The sequence below is a fragment of the Lichenostomus cassidix genome, chromosome Z (genome assembly GCF_008360975.1).
Source record: "Lichenostomus cassidix isolate B80296 chromosome Z, HeHo_3.0, whole genome shotgun sequence".
Lineage (NCBI taxonomy): Eukaryota > Metazoa > Chordata > Aves > Passeriformes > Meliphagidae > Lichenostomus > Lichenostomus cassidix.
Genome location: NC_139511.1, coordinates 29,692,176 through 29,716,425, shown reverse-complemented (window position 1 = coordinate 29,716,425; position 24,250 = coordinate 29,692,176). Strand labels below are relative to the sequence as shown.

At 46.2% G+C, this 24,250-nt stretch overlaps 1 protein-coding gene across 3 annotated transcripts; it reads right to left on the bottom strand.

Moving 5' to 3' along the window:
- Positions 1-379: 379 nt before the first annotated feature.
- On the bottom strand, positions 380-24,001 carry SLC49A3 (solute carrier family 49 member 3). 3 transcript variants are annotated; one of them, XM_085043602.1, is made up of 10 exons: positions 23,834-24,000; positions 14,609-14,767; positions 13,530-13,749; positions 7,667-7,743; positions 7,412-7,549; positions 6,728-6,844; positions 5,049-5,201; positions 3,124-3,281; positions 1,989-2,101; positions 380-534 (listed from the first exon to the last, which is right to left on the bottom strand). In XM_085043602.1, the coding sequence occupies exons 1-10, from the start codon at positions 23,960-23,962 to the stop codon at positions 380-382; spliced, it is 1,419 nt and encodes a 472-aa protein (XP_084899728.1). In that variant the 5' UTR covers positions 23,963-24,000. The 3 variants fall into 3 exon arrangements, with proteins under 3 accessions (XP_084899728.1, XP_084899729.1, XP_084899730.1); XM_085043603.1 differs by lacking the exon at positions 23,834-24,000 and adding an exon at positions 20,699-20,869; XM_085043604.1 differs by lacking the exon at positions 5,049-5,201 and having other exon boundaries at positions 23,834-24,001.
- Between the last annotated feature and the right edge of the window lie 249 nt (positions 24,002-24,250).

Sequence of the window (24,250 nt, the reverse complement as noted above, 5' to 3'; positions counted from 1 at the left end):
TCTTCCTCTGGATTTGTGGTAAACAGCTTCCATCTTTCTGAAACCTTCACCCTTGATCCATGTACATGAAAATAAAAAAAGGGCTGAAATATGATGCTATCCCCCACTTAAAATTTCTTTAGCTTGAATCAAGTTAGCTAAAAATTTCAGTTATGTGCATAGTCGTCCCTTCCCATTTTGACCTTTCTGACAGGACAGCCTTTCTTACAGCCCAGATCTCCAAATAAATACAGACTGAGGGATGCACAGCAAAGGTGCCCTATGCTCTAGTCCTTCCTTGTTGTGCAACAGGACACAGATATCCCCGTGTACCAGCTCAGCATTGGTCCATGCCCACAAGTCTGAGTCCTTGGCCCTTGGTATCCCCTTTTTGGCCTGCTTAGGCTTCAGGAACATCTGCTGTTGCTGTATCTTCTGCCTTGACCAAATCAGCACTGATTGTCTCAGCATGGAGCCGCTTGTAGTCAGTGTGGAAGAAGATGACGTAGAAACAAGCCATACCACTGCAGAGACCAGCCAGCACTAGTACCGGAGCTGCAAGAAAGATGTGCTTTTAGGCAGTGAATCCAAAACTCCCCATGAATGCAGCAGTCTACACGTCAGCTCCCCAAAACGGCACGTTCTGTCTCATCTCCTCCCAAGGGATACCCCAGAGGACAGGGTGCAGGCCAGTGAGGCATTACCAGTTTGGTAACAGACAAACCTTGCTTCACTTAACACTGGCATAGGAAGAGTATTTAGGTGGAATGTGGAAGGTTTCCAGGACACCAAGTCCTGCTTCACCACACAAGCTGGAGGTCACCAGTGGTCACATAGTATGCTTGTGGGAGTATGTGTCTCTCTGTAAGCGTACATGTTTGTGTCTTGGGGGGTGGTGAAAAACGTTAGAAAATTATTGAATTAAATCACTTGAGCTCCATAAGAGAACACGTCCTCACAGGTAGTGCTTCTTGTTATACCATCGGAGAGCAAAGTGCAGAAAAAATTCACTAAACATGAACTTTTATTAATGACAGATTTGTGTTTAAAGAACCTTTTCTGAAGGGAAAGAAAAAGTATATCTAAAAGACTATGCAACAAAGCCTGGGAGTAGATCGCATTACACCGATGTCTCAAATAAACATCTCCATCCTTTTCTCCACAGGTTTTCCTGCATGTCTCAGACCACAAAAGAAACAGGAATGGGTAACTAATCCCAAGATCCAGCTCTGATCTGATCTGATTAAATGGCAAATTGCAGGCTTTCACTGATGCAGTCAAATTGCTTTTTGGGGACAGCTATTATGAAGCCTTGATCCCTTACGTCTAGGGGAGCATGTTTTGGGCAGTTTCTGCTCAGCCCAGCTCGATATATTTAGCAGGTGATGGTCAGCTTTTGCTTACAGTGTCCCCAGGTGTCAGTATTACATAAGCATGAACCAGTTGAGAGATCAAGACTAGGGTTTAGCCTGCACTGAAAACACCTATGTGCTTCTGTTCATCTTAGTTGCTGTCTCTTCTCCCAAGCAGCTAGCAAAGGAAGGGAAATCTGGAATAAGGCACAACAAAGCTGTACCAGTATGTTACAAACACAGGCAGCTGTGTGTGCAGAAGCAAGGCAGGTAGCTTTCAGTCAAAGCATTTGTAACCTTGGCCTCTGATGTGAAAACCAGCCCTGGTTATGCTACATGGACTGCATCTTCCCCTCAGAACAGTTGCTTTTTAGCTTGATGAAACTCAAGTCTCTGCAGGGCTACCACAAGAGAAATTTTAACCTAGAGCCAGAGGCAGCATTCATGGCACCTTAGAGTTCTCCCCATTTCAATCTTGCAGGATGGGTTTAGCAGGAGCAGCAAGTAGTGCACCATCAGGTTCAGAAAGGTGGTTAGAAGATATGCTAACAATAGGAATCAGACTTGCAGGGTTCCTCACAATGACAACTGGAGGAGAGCAGGGGGTACATGGGGTGCAACTGAGTGTCCAGCATCATCTCCCAAGGACATACTTACTTGTCCAATCCAGGGCTCCATCCTGGTCAAGAGCACAGGTGGAGAATGGATCCTCAGAAACACGGACAGTGAGAGCTTGTAGAAGAATCATTAAAATTGCACCTTCAATCTGGCTGTGGAGAGAAGCCAACATGCTGTTATGTTACCTGCCTGAGTTACCAGTGCTTCACGCAAGGCCATCTTTCCCAGCTGGAAGAGAGTGATGTCTCTTTCTGGAGCATGGTCCTTCTAGCATAGAAAGCTAATGATGGATTCCTCTGGCCCAAGCATTTGGTTAACTGGCTCTGTCCCACAGGGGTGTCCAGACACAGAGCCACTGTGGCAAGATCACTATATACTCCCTCAGAAGGCAAGCAGGTGTGGAACTACACCTATCAAAAAGCTGAGGCATATTCACTGGGCAGAGACTTGGAAACACTTCTCACTGCAGGACTGAGGATGCAAAAAAGTCAGACCATATGGCTTTCTCATTCACAGCTGGCTGCAGCAGTCACTACATCTACAACCAGATCCTTCAAAGGTAGTGTCCGATGCCCCTCACTGAGTGATGTTTCTTGCTGCTGCAGCTCCACTTGACACAAACACATGGCACCAGATCATTTGTGTCACTGCTTAGAGCTCCAACAAGTCATTGCTACTGAAGTCCAGAGCCAGCCCTTGGCAGGTAAATTGGTAACAGGAAGGACAGTCACTGTCCCATCTGTTGTGACTGATGAGCCCCATCTCCCTCAGCAGAGCACTGAGAACTGACTTGTCCCTGTACTGTTGTGGGAATGGCATACAGCCATGCCCGTCTTAGACATGCAGCCCCCATCTTCTTCAAAGGCAGGCGGTACTGGGCGTGGCTAAATCGTGCTTTGTGCCGAGCAAGGGAGACCTTCATCTTCCTTCTTGCTTTTCCTGCACCTCTCCCACATAGTCCTTGTTTTAAAACATTTAGGTCTTGTGCTCTATGGCTCAGCCAGCCAGCTCCCCCCTTGCCACGGCATGTGCACAGACACCAGAGAGACATTCTGCAGGATGGCAAGCACTGGTATCCATGCTCTTCTTTATCTGCACCCACGCCCCTGTCTGTGTGTGTGTGAGTGCTGGAACCCAAGCTCAGCTGTCAATTGGATTTAATCTGCCTGCTTACCTTGCAACAAAAATCAGGCCTGTAGATGTGCCCTCTCCCACAGGGTAGGAGCACTCCACAGCCAGCTCCATGGCAATGGGGTAGATAGCAAAACCAAAGAAACCGAAGAGCGAACTGGTGATGGCCAACAAGATAGCCTGATTTCTGAACCGAGAAGTCTGCAGGCAAAAAAAGAAATACCAAAGTCTCAATGTCAGCACTGCTGTGCAGAAAGTCTCTGAACCCTTAACCTGCAGGAAGTCCCAAAGGGTGACTTTTCTCATCAGTATATTCTCTACCTGGTCCTGAATTCAATTTTTTACCTTCAACACTCCAGAGTCAACAAAAGGCTACAAACCAGAGAGCTATCTGTTGAATTGAAGTAAGGAGACAGCAGAATTATCTGAAAAGCACTGGTGTGGCTGTACTACTGTAACTTGTCTGGTCAGTAACATTCCAGGAGTGTGTTCAGGATCTCTCTAGGGCCAAGAAAAACAGACGCCTTCCTCCCAATGCAAAGTAACATTTTGGAAATGGTCTTTGCACTGGGTTATGTGTGAGAATTCAGGGTTGCTGAAGCTCAGTGATAAGGAAAATTAATCAGACATGCGTTTGTAACACTAGGATTTTAACACCAAAAGACAAAAACAAGAAAGCAAACAAAAAACCACCTGAAACATTTACATAACCTGGAGGTTAGTTTGTCCCTGACAATGGAGACAAAAGCATGTCCTTGTCTAGCCAATGCTAGTAAAGACAAAGTAATTTGCAGTGACACTGCTGGTACCTCCTTCCTTGACTATGTAATAAATTTCCACAGAGGAACACAAGGTATCTGTCCTGGCATGGCAGCAGACCTGGCCCAGCTAAACAGGTTAAGTCAAGGAAAACTCTGTGTCAGGAATCTGAGTTCAAAGTGCAAAGGGAACAAACAGATTTGAATGGGGGATTTTTGTTCTACTACTTTGAACTAATAGTTCAGCTGTATGGGATGAAGGAATACAGCCTCTTGCCTACTCAGTGCTTTACCTGAGTCCAGGCTAGCTGACTTTTATTCAGACCATCCTCAAAACAAATGTTAAGAGTATGAAAGGGGAAAATGCAAGGTATGCATAATGTTGTCCTTCATGGACAAGGGCATTGCATCTGTCTGTCTCCTCCAAATGGTGCTACCATCACTGGGGTCTTGGCCCCAGGGAAGGTGTGATTCCCCTCTAGTGAAAGTCTGGATTTTTTTTCATACAAGAGAAATGCACAGCATAAGACTGCTCGGACAGCAGAAACCTGCACCACTCTGGGTCCTCTGCAGTGCTGGGAGTCCTGTGTGTCATGATCAGATTCCTGCTGTGTGATGGCTGTCATTGGCATTGGCTATGCTGGAGTGCAGTACTTGTACTCTGGCCTCATGAGTGTTAAGTCTTCAGGTTGTACATCCCTCTCCTAGCTGAATTCAAGTGTTCTCCTCTTCTGCCTCTCTCATCCCTCTTAAGGAGCTACTTCAGAACTAGAATATAACTAGGTCCTTTCTGCTAATGTCCCAACCCTGACATCCACCACTGCTAAAGGCAAGTGTTGGGAAAACAGGGACATTCTTGTTCATTTTTTTAAGAAAAATACCTAGCAATTCCCTTTCTTTTTTTGAAAGAATGGTCTTGGGAGTCAGTAAACAAACATGGTGATCCAGTATAGGGAAGTAAAACTATGCCAATTTATCTACATCCCAAATCAGTCTGTCTCAGGCTCTACAGTGAAGCTGAGCTTCTCTGTCAAATCCTCAATAAAGGGTTTTTCTTTAAAATATTCCTAGCATGGAAAGATAATCCCAAACCATAACACATAGCATAATAAACACTATGACATCAAACGACCTTGGTTTAAATTGATGATTTATCAGATGGCAACAGAAATAAGCCCATGGGAATGACACAATGCAAGGGAGAACTCACCACTGCGAAGATGATGCTGGCAAGTGCACTCAGACAGAAACTAATCTTGGTGGACTCTATGAACTTCCTTGTCCGGTCAACATACATGCCTAGCAGGAAAGCACCCAACAAACCACACACTGTGAACAGTGCACCATTCAGGCCAGCAAAATCCTGGAGGGCAGAAGAAAAAGTAATGAGAAACTAGAGCAGTTAGGAAGGAGGTTTTAATGTCACTGACCCATCTGTCAGCTACCAGTGGTTGACTTACTGAGACAGGAAAAGCTTCCTTGCCCATTGCAGTAGCTGAGGCCTTCACAGGGCTCTGAGCAGTAAAAATAGAATCTTGTAGATGCTTCTACAAGTGTGTGGGGACAGCAGGGTGACAGAATTCCCAAAGGATGACAAGTGTCTCTGCACACCTGTCAAGGGAGGCTGGATGCAAAGCAATAGCACTTGCCTGGTATTAAATATTCCAGCCTGGGGCCTCTGGCCTTTTCCAAGGACAATCAGGTGCTTTGTCCACACTGGGACCTGCTGCTGTTTATAATCCTACTCCTGTCTCTTTTCTTACCAGGGACCTGCACTGGCACAGCCAAAGCATGTTAGAGGAGACATTGCCTGCCTTTGTGAAAGTCTAATTAGAGGGGCAGTGAGCAGTGGCTGGGATAGGGTACATGCTATATGCCTGCAGTGATTGCCCTTTGCTTCTTCTTCAGCTCCATAAGAACTCAAACACAGACAGCAATCCTAAAGCAGAGAAGCTTTTAACAAATTTGGGTAAACAATTCTGGGACCCTCAGGAGCACTGGAAGTAAAAGGTATATGGAAGAGCTTCTCTGGGCTAAAGGGCCAGGACAAAGTCAGTCACACACAGACAAAATCGTGATGCACAGAAAGCAAGGTTGCCAAGTTTAAAAGGTTTCCAGTTAAAAGCCAATGGAGTGTGCAAAATGTGACCTGGTTATGAAGCCCTGAGCCAGATATCATATCTGGGAGCTAAAGAGGCAGTGGACAGAGACCAGACATGTAAATGGGGACACATAACAGCTGGAGAGGTGTTTTAAGAGGACCCCCATGGCGATACAAGCAGCAGGACTGAAGCACAGCCCACTGAGGGGAAACACATGTACTGTGGGGGCTTCTTCTAATAAGTAGGAGGGAGAGAGCAGGAGGAACCAGCTGTGTACATACTGTGCTGAACTGCAAAAACAGCACCTGGCCAGTGTCATGGGAAGGATGGGCAGACAGCTATCACTGTACTACTGACCTCCTCTGTTGCCCTGGCTTCATGTAAGTGCAAGGAGGAAAAGGTGCTTGCCTGCCTTCAGCTTCACTCCAGGGCCTGCCTGGGCCCCATTCTACTCTGCAGTAGGTGACAGAAGGATGCATAGACATCGGTGTTCTGGAGTGGCTTGGAAAAATCACAATATTCTTTTTTCCTAAAATTTTTTTCATTTGCAAATGGGAGCCTGGCCATGGGCAGTAATGAAAATGCAGGTCATCCATTATACTAAGAGATTGACTGTGCTCTGGGTTAATGTACTGCTTAATCTATATTAGATAATGCGAGCAAGTAAGATATGAAACTGCAGCATATGCAATTGTCTTCATTTTGCTCTGAGTCCTTTATGAGGGAAAATCAATTTGAATGTATCATAAATGATGTGGACAATGGGGAGAAAAGGAAGAAGACTCACATTTGAATATCCCTTTTCACAAAGGATCTGTTCTAGCAGAGCTGAAAAGCAGGTGAACATCCCAATTCCTCCTCCAAAGCACACTGCCAGGATGATGTATGGCTTATTTCTCAGGAGCTAAAAAAAGAAGTTAATGTAAGTAAGTGGAGAAGGAAAAAGGCCTGGCTGTTAGAGCAGACTTGAGGGTCAGCAGCTCTGACTCCTCAGTTGGAAATGCTGACAAGGTAACCCCATGATCATTGACAAAGTATAGAGTATAGCTTTGTCCTGTCAGTTCAGCCAGAGGAAAAGTTACAATGGGGACCATGTAGGGAAAAAGGAACTCTTCAGTGCTCAAATTCTTCCTTCACTTTGCCACAGGCTGTCCTACCTGTTACCACATCTGTTCAGAAGGCTCAGGTAGTGTGCTTCTCTTGTCTAAGCCCAGGTGTGCCTCTTTGAGCTATCTGAACGGCAGCCAGCCCACAGATGAATGGTCAGATAGCATCTCTTGCAGCTTTGCTGTGAGCAGCTTCCACTCCCTGAGGAAGGAAGGGATCCTGATCTCCTTCAAGGGCTTTGCATGGCAGGTTTGGGGGAGTGGTGTTCAGAGTCTGCTCTGTAAGTAGATCCTTCAGCATATCCCTGCCTTGCAGGGCTGCATCCCTCACTCCAGCATGGCAGTCCCTGTGCTATAACACTTACCATTTTGAGCCCCGAGAAGAATGGCTGTGAGTTGGAGTTAGTGGCACTGGCTGATGGAGGTGTTGGCGGGACCTTCTCGTGAATCCCCAGAGTTGCTAGAGCACAGGCTGTTACTGCTGGGACAGCATAAACACCCAGCTACACAACAAAAGAACAAGACAAGTTACCAGTCTTTCCAGCTCCACTACCTCCAAACAAATAAATCTGCTGGGCCCAAATCAACCCAGCTGACTGATCAAAGCAGTTTTCATTTACCATCAATGGAATGTGCTTTCCTTCAGGAACTAGTGCAGGTGACAACAAGTTTGCTATAAGAATGCCCAAGGGATTGGCTGGAAGGAAATAGAAGACAAACATTTTTTTCATGCAAGCATTTAGAATTGTGTTTCCACCCCTACTGCCTGCCAGCACCACAGCTGCAATGTGCAGTAGAGTAATGAGTAAGGACAAAACAAGGCATATATAGGGAGAAGCAGGAAAGGAATATTTGGAGAAGCTGACTGCATGGTTTTACTGTTGCCACATCTGTTGTCTCTCCCCCCACGAAGCCCATTCTGTATAACTGTCTCCCTACAACTCCTAACTCCTGTACCCTGTTTTTCAACTATGGACTATGATGTCCTGACTGTCACAAGGCTGCCTCAATAAATGTCAAGCTGAAGGGACAAAATTAAGACAGGTGAATCCATGTAATCTGTCCTGGTGTTATATTGCAGGAGTTACAGAGGTGTTTTTCCTTCTATACTCCCGTCTGCCATTAGGCATGTAAACATTGTGTACAGGATTCCACTGTTCAAGGGTCAACAGCCACAGCTCTCTTAGCCTCTGTGGCCATGACAGACACTCCTTTCCTTTCATGGTCTTAGTGGCTCTTAACAGCACTTACACTAATACATCCATGTCCTTCTTACATATAGGAACCTACAACGAGACACAGCTCTTCAGATGAGGATAGAGGACCTCCCTCAAGCTGCTGGAAATGCTCTTTATGAGGGTCACCAGGATGCCACTATTTTTTTTTGTCAAAAGGCTATGAACAGCATGACAGCTCTCTAAAGTGACAGTAGGTCATTCCTGAGATATTTCAAGCCTTTGCAAAGCCCAAGCAGGTGTACAAGTTGATCTCTGCTACCAAATACAAAAATCACGTGGCAGCAGAGAATCTTGCCCATTTTGTCCTGGAGGAGGCAGTTGCATTATTATAGGGCTGGAGCTTAGCAGTGTGTGAAGCAGCACTCCTGGGACTCAGCCTGGGAACATCCAAAATCCACAATTTTTTGACATTAAGGCAACATTCTGCAAATAGTCAAACAAGTAAAGTTTCTTTTCTGCTAGCGTGCAGGGATGAAGTTAAGAGAGCCAAAGCCAACCAGGAATGGAGTCTGATGAAGGGCAGTGAGAAAGGCACCTTTAAGTACTTCAGCAGCAAGAAGAGAATTAGGGAAAATGTGGGCCTGTTGCTAGATGGGGCAGGAGACTCAGTGACAAAGGACAAAACATCAAGGTATACAATGCCTTCTTCATCTCCTTTTGATTGGGAAGACTGACCTTCAGCCCTTGGACCAGAGGTAAAGTCTGAAGCAATGAAGATTTACCCTCAATGGAGGAAGACTAGATTGGAGAACATTAAATAGCCCAGACACACACACAAATCCATGGATAGGACACATTAGTGCCAAAGCAACATATTGTTTTCATTGCAAGGCCATTCTTGATTAACTTTAAAAGGCCACAGCAATTCAAAGACGTTCCTGAGGACTGGAAGAGAGCAAATGTCACTTCCACCTTCAAAAGAAAAAGGAGAATCCAGGGAACTCCAGGACTTCCAGTCTTTGTTTTCTGGGAAGGTCATGTAACAACCAATCCTTGCCACTATTTCCAGGCACATGAAGGGTGACAAGGTGAAAAGGAAAAATGCCTAACTAAACTGGTAGCTTTTATACAGTGAAATGACTGCTGGATGAATGAGGAAAGAGCACTTGACACTGTCCCCATAACAACCTTGCAGACAAGCTGATAAAGTACAGGCTAGACAAGTGGACTGTGAGATGGACTCAAATCCAGCTGAACGCCTGGGCCTAGAGGATTGTCATCACTGAAATGAAGACCAGCTGGAGGGCAGTCATCAGTGATGCACCCCAGGCGTTGATACTAGGACCTGGATGATAAGACAGAGGGCACCCACAGCTAGTTTGCAGATGGTGTGACACTGGGAGGAGTGACTTGCAGAAGAAATGGCCATGCTGCCATTCAGAGGCACTGCTACAGACTGGAGAAACAGGCAGAGAGGATCCTCATGGAGCTCAACTACAGGAGATATAATATGCTGTGCCTGGGGAAGAATAATAACTCGTCCACCAGTACCCCTTGAGGCTCACCAACTGGAAAGTAGCTCTGCAGAGAGGCACCAGAGGAGTAGGTAGGGGCTCCTGGTGGACACCAACTTGACCATGAGCCAGCAACACAGCCTTCTGATAAAGAAGGCCACCAGAATCCTGTGATCAGCATTAGGCAGTGTTGTCAGTGCAAGGTGCTCTTTATCCACTACACAGCACTATCAAGTCCATATTTGGAGTACTGTGTGCAGCTCTCAGGTTCCCAGTGTAACGGAGACATGAATATACTGGTCCAGAAAAGAGACAAGATGATTAGAGGACTGGAGGTTCTGACATGTGAGGAGACAGTAAGAGAGCTGGGACTGATCAGCCTGGAGAAGCTGCTGGAAAGCAGTTTTGCAGAGAAGGACAAGGGGTTCGGGCAGATTTGAAGTTGACCATAAGCCAGCAATGCATCCTTGCAAAAAGGTGTCCAACAGCATGCTGGGCTGCGTTAGGAGAAGCAGGTGGAAGATCACGATCTCCTCCATTACTAAGCTCTGGTAAGAAACACACACAATGCCAAGTCCAATACTGGGTTCTTCAATACAAGGTATTGAGTTAGTGGAGCAAGTCCAGTCAAGGACCAACACATGACTAAAGGTCTGGAACATCTTTCATACCTAAGGAGGCTGGGACAGCTAGGACTGGTCAGCCTGCAGAAAAGAACCTTGATCAGCAATTACAAAAATGGAACCAGACTTTTCTCAGTGTTGTACAAAGCATAACACAGGAAAATAGACCTGAATATAAACTTCTTTACTGTGGTGAAGAAGTTCTTTACTAGCTGTTCAGCACTGAAACCAGATGCTTAGATAACCTCAGATAAGCCACACCTCCATCCTTGGAGATAATCAAAACCTGACTCAACATAAACCTGGGCAACCTGGTCTAGCCAGCTCTGGTTGGGCAGGGGGTTGGATGAGATGATCCCAAGAGGTGCCTTCCAACCTTGTCTGTTCTAGAGTGCTGCTGAGTCATCATTAATAGTGCTATAGCACACAATACAACTGTAGCATTTCTCCTCTGTGCTTGGGAAAAGTAGTAGCTTATGACGCTGGTGAAATGTTGCCTGCTTCTAAGTACACAGAAACAATTAAACAGTTTTCAAGGGGATTGATTACATCTTCTCTGTTGGGCTAAAATGCAACTGGGCATTGTAGGGGACTGCTTGCAAACTAGTGAGCTGTTTCCATGAATTATCAACATACTGAAACAGTTCCAGAAGCAATAGATGAAGGTTGGAAATGTGAGCATTGGGCTAAATTTGAAAGGACTCAAACCACCTGATTAATTACATGGTTTCAGTTGCCTTCTTTTCCTGGGAAAAGCAATTACATGAGCCTAGATTTTGAATGGAAAGGAAATCCCTGGAGTTAATCAACTATACATTATTGTCCAGGGGTCCTGGTGGATTAGCATGCAGTACTCTGCAGTGGGGCTATGTGTTTTGTGGTCAGTGACACTGAGGTGCTAAAACTCTTCAGGGTGCAGAAAATGTCATACCAACAAACCTCAGTAAGTGAAGACTCCTGTGGATGAAGCAGAAGTCACTTCAGTGGACTCAGACAACTCTTTCTACTTCTGACACAGGAGAATTTCGCATGATCTTCACAAGGGATAAGTTCTTGGCCCTGCACTGCTCTCTGAGTAAATCTCTACAAGTGATGGGTAGGACCAAAATACAACACACTCACCAGAGTTGAGTCATTAATCATTGTGACAGCTGAGTCATAGTGATTTCAGCTGCTCAGCAGGATCCTGGGTGCAAGGTTCATATTTGTCATAAAAGCCCAGCAAAGCCTACCCATAGATGCTAACAGCAGGAGGCTGTAGGGCCCGTTTCTGTGTGCAGCACTGATACTGACAGTGCTGGAAATGCTGAGTGCTGCTCTGGTAATTACACAGGAAGTGAGCACTGATAAATTGGAGCAAGATGACACAAAAAGCTCATGTGAGCAACAGGAAGACATGGAGACAAGTGGGAAGGAGCAAAGTGAAATTTGGCTGTAGAGTGGCTGGGTGGGAACCATTTGGTCTTTCAAGACAGTGGAGAGTTGATTCTGTCCACAACTACCTGACAAACAGGTGCAACAAGACAGAATAGATGGGGGATAAAGAGCATCAAGATGAGAAATAACATGTTGACATTTGCCGTGAGGTAATTAACCACTGTATTAAATGACTGGGGCTTTCCAGACAATATTTAAATTTTCTTGCAATGAAATGCTGATTTGGTACAGCAGACATTATGGGTGTAACCAGGCATTATTAATAGAAACCCTCCATAGAGCAATGTGGAGGTACTGCAGCAGACAACAATCACAGCCCATTTGGTCTGCATTCTGACATCCCAACGTGGCAAAACTGAACAGCTTCAGGTCTTGGGATTCCACTGTTCCTTGCTCTTCAGGTTTGTTCTTTGTCATACCTAGATCCATTTGGTTCTGTAAAGACTGAGGATGCTACGTGAACAAAATGCTTTTTGGTTTCTGTGGCTGCTCTCTTATTTAAAAAGAGCAAGTTATTTGCAGGCTGGGCTCTTTCAAGGCAGTGAAGCACTGAGTGCCCAGTCCTTGGAAGTGCTTGTATCATGCCACACTGACAAGAAAGCTCATTTTCCAGCAGGGAAGGTCTGTCTCAGCACTAGGAAACTAAGTGACTCATCAGGTCCACCCTATTCCAGGAAAAGCAGTGCAGAAATAATTTATTGGTTCTGACATCGTAAATCCATTCTTGCTGAACAAGAGTGCCCATGCTCTAGGCTTGCAGCAGCACTGGTAAAACTGCATAGGGGTGCTCTCCTTTCCCCATATCTAACCCTTCTTTACAGCTCCAAGGCAAGAGGGAGGGAAGGTGGCTGCTCGTTGTTTTGAGGGAATGATAGATGGGGCTGTCACACACATGCAGGTACTGTGAGACTTCACAGCTGAAGCTAGTGAACCAGCCCAGTTTCTGGAGCACCTCTCAAGTTCTTGGAGAAAAGAGTTTTCTTTCGCTACTGGGTAAAATGTCACATGAAGGGAGGAAACAGGTCTATCAAGTGCAGTATCCTGTCTCTATTTGTGCCCAAAGGAGCCAAGAGAGGAATGTTATTAGAGCAGGCTTATCTGGTGCTTTCCTCCAGCTTCCCAGCTTCCAGGCACTTAGCAAGGCAGATGTGCTTTCCACATGGCTAGTCCTGCCATTTAGCATGCCCAACATGTTTGTGCAGACAGATAAGTATATTTTTTCTGTGTGCGCACACATACCAATAAGAAATATGTGCTCAGCCTTCCTATTGGATGAACTGTTGGGCAAAATTGCCACAGCAGTCTCACCTCACCTCACTTCACCTCACCTCATTTCTATCCAGTTACAGAATCTGGCAACTGTGACCATTGGCACTACATGACACTTAAGACAGCTTCCTAAGAAGCTGCAAAATTAAGGCCACTAAAAATTTAGTAACATTAAGAGCTGTCCCCAACCTGGTATTTAGGCAAAGATGACAACCTGGTCCTGGAACAGAGGAAGGTTAGGAGTCTGGCTGGCTTATTCCAAACACTGAACCTGGATGTGGCTTAAACCCACTTCTTTCTTCCCTGTTTTGCTGCACAAGGCTATGAGACTCTTGGGAGCTGTATTTGCAAGGGCAAATGGCTGTAGTACAAAGGAATTCCTCTGCCTGCTGCCTCTGAAAGGCAAAAACATTGCTAGCAAGATCTGTGAGGCAGCAATATTACTTTGCAGCTATCACTTACACATTGATGCAATCATATTTGCTGTTGCTCTCTGGTGGTCTGGGAACCATAGTGCTGCCAGCTTTGTGGGTGAAAAGATGATAAGAGGCTGTGCTAATGCACAGAAGCATTGTCCAATGAACAGGTACCAGTAACTCTGGGAACCCAAGCTCAGGAACTTCAGAACGCTGAACATCCGGGTGATGCTACCAACCATGTTCAGCCATGCACTCAGGACCACCTGCAGTGAGCAGAAATAGACAGGGTTTGTGTGCTGAAGCCTGAAGTGCAGAACTTAATACAACAGCATAAGCAGGGTGTAAAATGCACTACAGAAGACACTGGGTGCTAGTAATCACTGCCTGCAGACCATCCCCACCCCTCTGGGCCACTGCAGGATGCTCCTGATCCGAGAATGAGTTACCAGCCTCCTTAGGGAGCAAGGTGGCTGTCTTGGCTCCATAATGAACCACACTGATGAGAAATCCAACATTCACTAATCATACCTTGTTGGCAAGTTTGCGCCATCACCCACATTTTGCTGCAACGATCCAAAGATCATGGCAATGAATCATCCAGCAAATGATCCTGCAAATGCTCTTCTGTACCATTAGCATGCTAGTGTTTAAGTGCCACATTCCACAACACAATTCTGGGATTGTGTAGCGATCCCAAACTGGTTTAGCAGAGATCAAGCTCTGACATGACAGTGGTCTCTTGCTTGCACTCTGCCCTGCTATTAAACAGGCCCTGCAAACAAAATTGCAGTGCTAACACTTTTCCACTGCAAATCCAACCTAATTACAGAAAGCTCTTCACGGTCAGCTCACAGTATCCATCCCTGTTGGTTGGCTAAGACATTGACAACTAAAGCTGGAAAAGGCAAGCCGGGATGCAACTTTATTCTGATTTTCCCCACTGCTCTCTCTACCTCAGAGGGGATGTGACAGCTGCTGCTGAACTAGGATAGTGCTTTCAACATGCTCATCCTCTGCAACATTTAGCAAGACTCCTATTCAAAGCATGTATGTTAGTGCTGTGTGCATCTACGGCTACTTCTAGGTGAAACTTCCTCAGGGAAACAGAACTCTTCAACTCACAGCACATCGGAGCCCCACGCTGTCGAGAACCCATGTTGCCACCAGACCAAATGGGATTGAGATGAGGAGGTACACCATTGAGAGCCAGTTGACCGTCTCCAGGGAAATTTGGAAGTAGGCAGCTGTCTTATCAGCCACAGGAGCAAACGTCAGCCACAGCTGCAGAGTAGAGATCAAACATGGGTAAGCATGAACACCTCTGATAGAACAAAAATCAGCATCCCCTCAAACTGAGTTGTGAAGAGGCTCACTGTCTTAGTCTCTCCTTGAAATTAGGATGTTAAGGCTGGTAATAAAAGTTCAAACCCTCAGTGTCTGCAGTTACTTGGCCCAGAGCACCCCATCTATTTCACTGCCCCATCCCAAATGCCCTAGACCTGATGCCAGAGGCTGGCAAAAGCCTCTTTTTGTCTTTTCTGTCTCCATGTTGAATATGTTGGCCCTGATGCACACCACATGGAATCCTTCTATGTTAGCATAAACAAAATAAAAGCTGCCACCTCCTCTCTGCAGCTAAGATCTTCTTAAACTGGTGTTTTCAGTTCCATTGGTGATGCCAGGATGTGGTCTTATAAGAACAACTTCACTATATGTTAGCCAAGAGCTACATTATTCCCTGCTTTCCTATACACACTCAACAGTTAGAAAAGGATGTAGAAATTTGCATTATTTAATGTATCAGAACACATAACAGAGAGTTACTTAGTCCACGTTTTTCTTCCAGTGCCATACCTGAACACAGCTCCCTAAACCTTGTTTTACACACTGATTTCACAGTTCCTGTCTGCTTCTCATTTCTTATGGGAAGGACAAGGCCTGCTTGATCCTAAAATCAGGTTCAGAGATCACACCCACAAGATATAAAACAAGGTACTAAAAATTTAAGGATGTTTCTGTAGATTCTTTGCAAAGATGCCTCCTGGTGCTTTTCAAAAAGACTGGCCTAGCCTGTTGAATGGCCTAACCATTCAATAACGTTGATATGAGCTACTCCACTGTTAGGAGATGATCTTGCTGCTGCTGAATACTCAAGATTATAAAGTTTCCAGAAATGTGAACAAAATCTTCAGTTATAGCTTTCTACAAAAGAACTTCAGCCACTGTCCCTTTTCAGGTACTCCCTTCTGCCATCACAAGATTCCTCTTCACAGCCGGTATCCTGCAGACAGCATCAGCTATGGTGTTTACGTGTAAATGAAAAAGGTAATCTCAGAGGAAGGTGTGTCCCTACAATCTGCTTCTTGTTATTTCCACTGCTCCTGGGTTGTTGTTTTTTTGTTACATGCTATGGCCCATAAAAACTACCGCATTAGACAGGAGCATAGGGGAGGTGGACTTTTCTTCTTCCTAGAGTCACTGTGTGAGAACAGCCACATGCAAATCATTCTTTAGCTAGCCTTTTCCCCTTGCAGGGATGCAGTAAGTAAATGGCAGTAACAGAGAAGTTTTGAATATATTATCAGCATCCTTGCAAGGTGTCCTAGCATCAGCCCTTTCCTCTTCTCTGGAAGCAGCTGCCATGCCACATCCCCTGCATTCAGTGCAAAGCTCAGCTCACACCACCATGCTGGGCTCAGACACACTTATGTAACTTCAGTCAGGGGTCTGGTAGGGCATGGATTTGGTGTTTATTCAGCTACTACAGTCAGGTGAATGAAGATGCTGAAGGAAACTACTCTTAAACAACAAGGAGGCTAATCCAGGTCACTTCCCAGACGTTCATTAGACTGGGATGGGAATTTAAATGTTTAATGCTAATATAACTGTTTAGATGTTACAAGCATTACTAAGGCATGAGCATTAGTTTGCTTATGGGATGCTAAACTGCTGCTAAACAAACCCCAGCAGTGTATTTCCTGCAACAGCAATTCCCAGTTCCTTGCTACCTTCCACATGGTGGTGGGGGGGTGGTGTGTGGTGATGAACCACTGTACCAGGAAACAGTGTAATTATACATTATACATTTTTTAAGCCAGCTCAGATACATTTTCACCCCTCCTGCTCCTTTACACAAGATACTCACCCATGCATTACATCATTAGGAAAGTGATGCCACAAGACAGAGCACAGCATTTTGCGTTCAGTGACTGTATGCATCTAGGCAATCTGGGATCAAGCACTCTGGCACAATTCCATTAGACCTAGTAAAACCATTCCTTGCAGAAAAACAAGCATACAGGCTACCCATACTCCTATCCTAAGCAACAGTTCCAGTTCGAGCATATCCATGTGAGAGCATGGAGGGTGAAAAGTTGCAGCCTGTCCTGAGATTGTCCCTCAAAATAGGAAGTGGGTTTCTTTATGGGTCTGGAGAGAAAATGTGTATTTCATTGCTTACCATGTGTTGCTCTAACAAAGAAAGTCAGAACTGGGGAATGGAGCTCAAGATGCAACTGCAGTCAAAGAGGCCACCAAATGCCCCTGCAACAAACAGATGGCACTATGGAGTTTTGCCTGCACAGGGAAACGGCGAGTATGCCACTTTGTGCTTTTGGTTTTCCCAGTTACGGTAACTTCACCCACAGCAGTTAGTAAGCTCTTCTGCTGGGAGCTAGAGCCCTTATCCTACATGTTTTTCTGAAACTTTGTGCTGCCAAAGCTGGTACTTACACAGGGGCTGCCCTGGTATAAGTCCCCTCAGGTAGAACAGGTAAAGAAAATGCAGTTCTTTCTTGGTGAGGTTGAAGTCCTGTAAGCTCTAAAGATGCAGAATAGAGACAGAGAGACGTTTCTCTCTCTGCCACTCCCAGAGCCAACCACAGAATGACAGAATATTCTGAGCTGGAAAGAACCCACAAGAATTGTTGAGTCCAAGTCTTAACTGGATGGGCTGTATCAAAGCTTACCACTGTAGATCAGAGTGACAGATGCAAAGGGAGAGACAATGTGTGGGGTTATAGGATGTCAGACCCCAAAAGCTGGTTGTTTCTGGGACAGATAGAGGAAGGAGAAACAGGAACACCTCTGTCCTTGCAGGGTTGTTCAGTCCTTTCGCTTTTTCAGTCCCTACACAAGCTTCACTTTGTGGAAATACACCCTTGTGGTCTGGTCAAGCTGCATGCAGCTCCACGGCCTGAGAGGCCACACAAAACCAGAGCCTCAGTGTGAGCTGCAGAAGGTGTCAAGGGGAGACTGTGTTATGCACTTCTTTGTTTGTGTCCACGTGTGCTTCTCTGAAGACAGATCAACAGATGGCACAATGTCAATTCCTAACTGCTATGGTGACAAGCAATTTTCATTCACCTTATGTCCCTTCAGAGCCCTACCAGGGCTACAATTAACAAAAACCTTTTGGCAAACTGACAAAATTCCCAATTTGGCACAAATTGGAGTGGATGATGTTGGAGGTCAGCAGCAGTTCACATTCTTGACTTTGCATGTTATGTCAAGAGATTTACACAGAAGCCCAAACAGAGCCACTAAATCACAGGTACTCTTTGCTTTTGAAGGCCAAAAAGCCCCAACGAGCTCAACTGTGAGCTCAATTCCATAACACTTGGCAAAACTCACTTCCCCAGCATTATCTCACAGATTTTGCATTAGTTGTTCTTAAATCACAGCTCCTCCTGGTAGTATAATCCAGTATCATTGGTTATTTCACCAATGTAGACCATGGTATTTGCTCCTTCAGCATTTGATATGGATTTTTCCCTCCTTTCACATATGCATCTAGCAGGATGTTGAAATAGCCACTGTAATATACAGTTACTTCTCCAAAGGCAGGATTTTTAGTTCCCACATTTCTCTCCTGAGCCCAAGCCTTAGAAACATGTTCATGTCACTGTGACTTCTGGGTTTAAAGATAGCAAAAGCTCCAGTGCATGCTAGTCTGGCCTGGAAGACAAACCTCAGCACACACCCTTCACTATGAAAACTTGTGCTCAGCAGCTGAGGATGAGGACAGAAGGGCCCCTGAAGATCCATAACCCTGTTCTGCCTTGTACTGGAGTGGAACTGCAACTCCTACTACACATAGCTGGCTGACTGAGGAGCCATGAGCCAACACTAGCAGAAAAGGACAGAAACGTTTTCCACCCAGTCTACTTATATCCTCAGTTACAGGAGGGCCCCCTCCAGACCTTCTTTAACAGTGAAGCTTGTAGAGGCACCAGGGTAAGGGCACTGACACATCACCTGACTTGTACTGATGTTAGCAATGGTACTGGCTCTACTTTCAGCTCTCTTGCCATCTGCTTTCATTTCTTCTAGCTGACATTTTGTTTTTAATTATCCTGCACCTCCCAGAGACTGCTTGGTCCCTTCTCCATTAACTGAGACCTAATCTCCATTAAAGGTGGCTGACGAGAAAGATGGAGAGGGACTTTTCACAAGGCTTGTAGTGGTAGAATGGGAAATGGCCTTGAACGAAAGTTAAGTAGATTTAGATGAGATATTAGGAAATTTACAGTGAGGTTGGTGAGGAATAGGACTGGAACAGGTTGCCCAGAGAGGTTGTAGACTCTCCATCTCTGGAGGTGTTCAAGGTCAGGCTGAATGAATTACTTGGTCTAGTGGAAGGTGTCCCCTCTCATGGCAGAGGGGTTGGAACTAGGTGATCTTTAATGTCCCTTCTAACCCACACCATTCTATGATTCTATGATCATGATCCTATGATAATTGCAGGCCTGCATGGGCATTCCTGTAATCAAAACAGGTTACAGCTGTTTTCATCCTGATTCCATTTCTAAGATTTTCTGTTGCCCTTCCTTGTATACTTGTATACTTCCTTGTATATCCTTGTATACCCCTTAGCTGATTCTCAGACACATATCCCACCCTCTTCCTCCCAGAATCAGCCCAAATCCTTTTGTTTTCCTCCTGCTCTCATTCCGCTCCTAACTCCATCTTCTCCTGGTTCAGTTCTTCCACCCTACTACCTTTACTGTTTCCACTCTTGCACAGAGTCCCCAGGACCTATTTCACCTGCAGGATCTGGTTTCCCTCCACCTATTCCAAGGGAGCCCACTGTTTGTCCTTCCTCCCATTTCTGCAGGAGGTTACTGGTGGGCTGTGGGACACCACTTCTCTGTCCGCAATGGTAGCAAGGTGATGGCTGAACGCAGGACTCCATACAGACCCTACACTTTGGTAAGCAACAGGTGTGAGCAGTAGAAGGCAGCATACATGACATAGATGTAAGATTTTTGGAGATCAAAGTGCAGCAATGATACATTGACACATCACACATGTTCTTCACAGAGGGCAAGCCAGCAGTCAGTGTCTACTTTCCTCATGAACAAATCAAAATTCTAAAAGCAGAAACCAAAATACATGCAGAAAGGCAAACATATGCAATCAGGCAGGGTGAAAATCAGGCCACTTTGCATCAGCTAGCAAAGGTTGTATCAGCTAGCAAAGGTTGCTATACAGAGTGGTTTTCATTTCTGCCATACTGTATAGCTGACTAGACTGTAGCAATGCCCTGTAGTACCTTTTCTGTACAGTTTTAAAAGGAGGAGCCAAGGTGCATGTCTTGCATGAAATGAGAATTTCTGCTTCAGAGCAGGCACTAGCACAGCTCGCCAGTCCCCACACAGGCTTTGCCTACAGGAATTCTCCCAACCCCAGGATGCTTTTCTTTCACTAACCTGAACACTGCTTACAAGGTGATATAGAGTGTCTTTCTGTGACATGGATGCTGCCTCCTTCTTCCTTGAGACTGGATGATGAAGCCCTTACACCAGAATCCTCATCTTCAAGATTAAAAGGGCCACACAGTTTGGATGCAAACAGCCCTGGGCTCAGCTGAAGGCACCCATGCTAACACTGGAGTCTAGGATTTCAGAACAGAGGCGTGACCTTCAGAGAAGGCTAGATCCTTGCCAAGATGTCTCATTTTAGCCTCTAAAGCTCTCAGAAGTAGCAGGACAAAAGAGCAGCAGCTGTGTGTGCATGCATATCTACAGGGGCACTGCTGGAGCAGACAGGTGTGGGTGAGGAGCGTGTGCACCCTGCCCTGGAGCATGCCAGACTCCACTTGTGCAGCTCTCCTTCCTCTCCTAAGTACACTAAAGTGGTGGTGTAAGTCCTCCAGCTGGTGAGTCAGAAACCACTTGGCCAAGCATGAGCCAGCTCCAAACCCCTGCTCACCTGCTCCTCCCCAGCTTGCTCATGCTGGCGTACACAGAACAGGGCAGTAAACACTCTCAGTCTCATTCCACTGTCTTCTTCCATGTCCCCAGTGCTAAAGCAAGAGAAAGTTCCTCCTATGAAACACAAAGTTCCTGCCTGTTCAGCTTCACAGAAAGGAGGAAAGGAGGGAGCTATTTGCTCCCAACAGTTTAGTGCTGCTACAGCAGCTGTGAGCACATCATGAATACTCTTTAATATTAAGTCTTGAGACGAAGAAAAACGCACTCAAAACCACAGCGTAAGTTTGGCAAAACAAATCTCAGGAGAAACCACAGGCAAAGTTATGTCACCTCCATCAGCAGTGCTGCAAGAGACAGCTGGGGATAAATCACCTAAGCTTAGCTGTGGTCAGAACATCCTCTCTGCCCAGGACTTCAGGCAGCAAATGAATTATGCTGATGTCTGCTTACAGCATTCATAAGATAAGACAGAAGTTTCTTACACTATATGGACAGCTAGGAATTCCCAAAATAGCCATATTTAGGAGATGAGAACAAATTCCTACTAAGGTAGTACCCACTTTGTACAGCAGGGAGAGACAGAGGCTTTTAAACTCAGGTCAGTAACAAAGGCACAAGTAAGGGGCTATTTATCATTGGTGTAAAAGCCTTCATATCATGTTAACCCCACTCTGCTCCTGTTAATGCAGGGACACGATGACATGGAGCAGAAGGATATAGGGAAGAGTGCCCCTCTCTTCACACATGGTCTGGTCTGGTTCTGCTCAATCACACTCTAAACCAGACTGAACTAAGAAATACTCCTTTCTCAGCCTACCCTTGCTGCATGACAAAGTGTGCTGTCCTGCAGTTAAGTTGTCTCTACCTTGTCTGCCTGACACTGGCAGTCTCTCCTACTCAATCTGGTCTCCTAATTGCCACTTTTAGTGACACTGAAGGCCGTTTAATAGAAAACTGCATGTCTGTGGACAAGAGTGTGGAATACAAGGCATCATTCTGGGAGCTTGGTCCAGCAAATGGGGTCCCAATGAGACAACTCAAAAGTCATGTGTTCTCACCATATGTATTTGCAGACAGCCTGATACAGGAGTACATAAAACAAAGTGCTGCATGCAACATCTGCACAGGAACTGAGGACACATCTTAACTTGCAGGGCAATTTTTCACACCACAGAACTGGTAAATTAATCTTTTCATCTGGAACTTTTAAACAGCAACCAACCACTTTGATTTCATGGATCTTCAACCACTCCCTCCATTTTATTGTGATTTTTATCAGGAACATTTAGGAGAAACCTTAACATCAGGAAATGTTTGCTTACAACTTTATATATCAGCATACTTAACATTTTAGATTGTTGCAATGGCTTGGAAACAGCAATTCTACTCTAGCATATTTATTAGGCACCCAGTGGTAAAGTTCTGGCCTAATTTTATACCACAGAAAAATAATACTGGGCAGTCAAGAAGTTGTCAAGAGACAAAGGAGACAGAACAGGTCAATTTTCCAAGGCTACAAAGTTTTCAGCAACACACTGAGGACACAGTAATACTTGCAGATGTACTGAAAGGATCTGTTGTAAGAAACCCTCCAGTTCCACTGTTAAGGTTTCAGCAAAGTCAAAATCTGACAGAACATCCTGGAACAGGCTTGGGACAGCTTCCTCCACCCATGTCATCCCTGTCTGCTTCTAGCAGGTTGGGTTTATTCCTTGCCACATAATGTTCTGCTATGCCAGTGTAACTGCAAGCAAGCAGTGGGGCTTTTCTGCAGTACACTCTTTTAAACTCTTAAAGGATATACTGATTCTCCATTGAGAAGGTGCATCCATTCTTTTTTTTTTTTTCATACACAGCCAAATTCTCACTATGTTTTCCCATTTTTCTACTCCAGCACTCTTGCATCATGGAATACCTAATCTTTTTTCACAGCATTTAAATGTTTGCAGGTTACAGTGCCTGATCTTGTCTGCCAGACAGCCTTGCATTCGCAGTACGATAATCCTCAAGAACATGAATAAATCTACATCAGTCTGATAATTATCAACAATATCCTCAATGACTTCATGAGCAAATATCTGGGCATCTTTTTCATATATTAAGCCTTGATAAGAGGAAACTTTATGGGTTTATCCCTGTAATTACTAAACTTAATTTAAATCTGTTCAACAGGTGGGGTATGATCTGGCATCCCATTTTTTCAGGTCTCTCAGAATAAGGCAGTAAGAGTAGGCAAAAGTTCAGACAACCATATCTCTTTAGCGCAGAATTACTCCTATAGCATTCTGTACGTGCAACAGACCCGGGAAGGAAACTTGCTTCTTTTCCTGACCAGACAGATCTGCTGTCACAGGCCAGCAATGCGGCAGAGCTAACTACTATTCCTCTCCCACGGCGTTTCAACACTGCTCTACTATTCTTAGGCTAGAAACATGTGACCCTCACAGACGCTGAATACTTTCTCTGTCTCCCCATAGCCTGCGAAGTGGACTCGGCAGCAACTTTTGTTGTGCTCCAGGACACATTTTGCTTCATCCCAGTCTGATTCGACGCTGCGGTACTTCCTGCTGCGCTCTTGGAGATCACACACACCCTCCCGCCCCATCCTGCCCTTCCCCCGTCACCACCCCTCCCTGCCCCGGATCCCACCGGTCACAAAGGAAAGCCAGCAGGCCGAGGTCGTAACCAGAACAACGAAGTTCAAAAGTAAAAGCCACTTATTCGGTCCATAAGGCACGGCAGAGGTTTCTCTGAACTGTGCGCATACAACCGAGTCCCGGTGCTCCAAGGATGAGGGGGCGGATTTGAGACAGGGCACTGGGGCAGAGCCCTGAGGATTGCCCGGTTGCTTCTAGGAAGAAACAGGAGATGGTTTTGGCTCCGGCGAGCCATGTCAGCCCGTCTTCTCTCCGCAGCAGCAGCAGCAGGCAGAGCTGCTCTCCAGATGTGCTGCACAGAGAGGCGGTAGGGGAGGGCTGTGTGCTCTGCCCGCTCTGCGCCTCCGCCTGCTGCTGGGGCACCTGGCTCTGCCGGCGGCCGCCCCGTTCCCCACCTAGCCGGAGGAGCGTCCCGCAGCTGGGCTGCAGGGAGCGGCTGCCCGCGGCAGGAGAAGCGGCCGCCGCGCCGCACTCACCATGGCGTTGGAGCAGTTCAGCAGGCACACGACGGCCAGCAGGAACCACCGCCGCCGGTACGTCTTGAACTGGGCCGGCGGCCCCAGGCTGCGCTCCCCCAGCAGGCTGGCCGATTCGGCACCCTCCATCGCGGCTCGGCTCGGCTGGGGCCCGGCTCGGCACTGCCTCGTCCGGCCCCGCCCCGCCGCCCTTCCCAGCCTCCCCGGGGCGGCCCTGGCCGCGCCACCGCCCGGCCCGGCCCGGCTGGGGCAGCGCTGCGGGCTCGTCCTCGCTGCGGAGCTGCGCCAGCCCAGCGCCAGCCCAGTGCCAGCCCTTGCCCGCAGAGCCTGCCTGATCTACCCTGTCGAGCTCCGCAGCGGGGCAGAGCCCGGCTCTCCGCATCGGGGCTGCTGAGGTGTGCGGGAACAGTGGCGCCC

Bases quoted from the DNA above. Each gene is read 5' to 3' on its own strand.
- SLC49A3 (XM_085043602.1), bottom strand. From the start codon at position 23,962: ATGGAGGGTGCCGAATCGGCCAGCCTGCTGGGGGAGCGCAGCCTGGGG. The intron at 2,102-3,123 runs GTAAGCAGGCAG...TTCTCTCCACAG, and splicing joins GGCCTGATTTTTGTTGCAAG to CCAGATTGAAGGTGCAATTT. The intron at 535-1,988 runs GTAAGTATGTCC...TCTTTCTTGCAG, and splicing joins TGGAGCCCTGGATTGGACAA to CTCCGGTACTAGTGCTGGCT.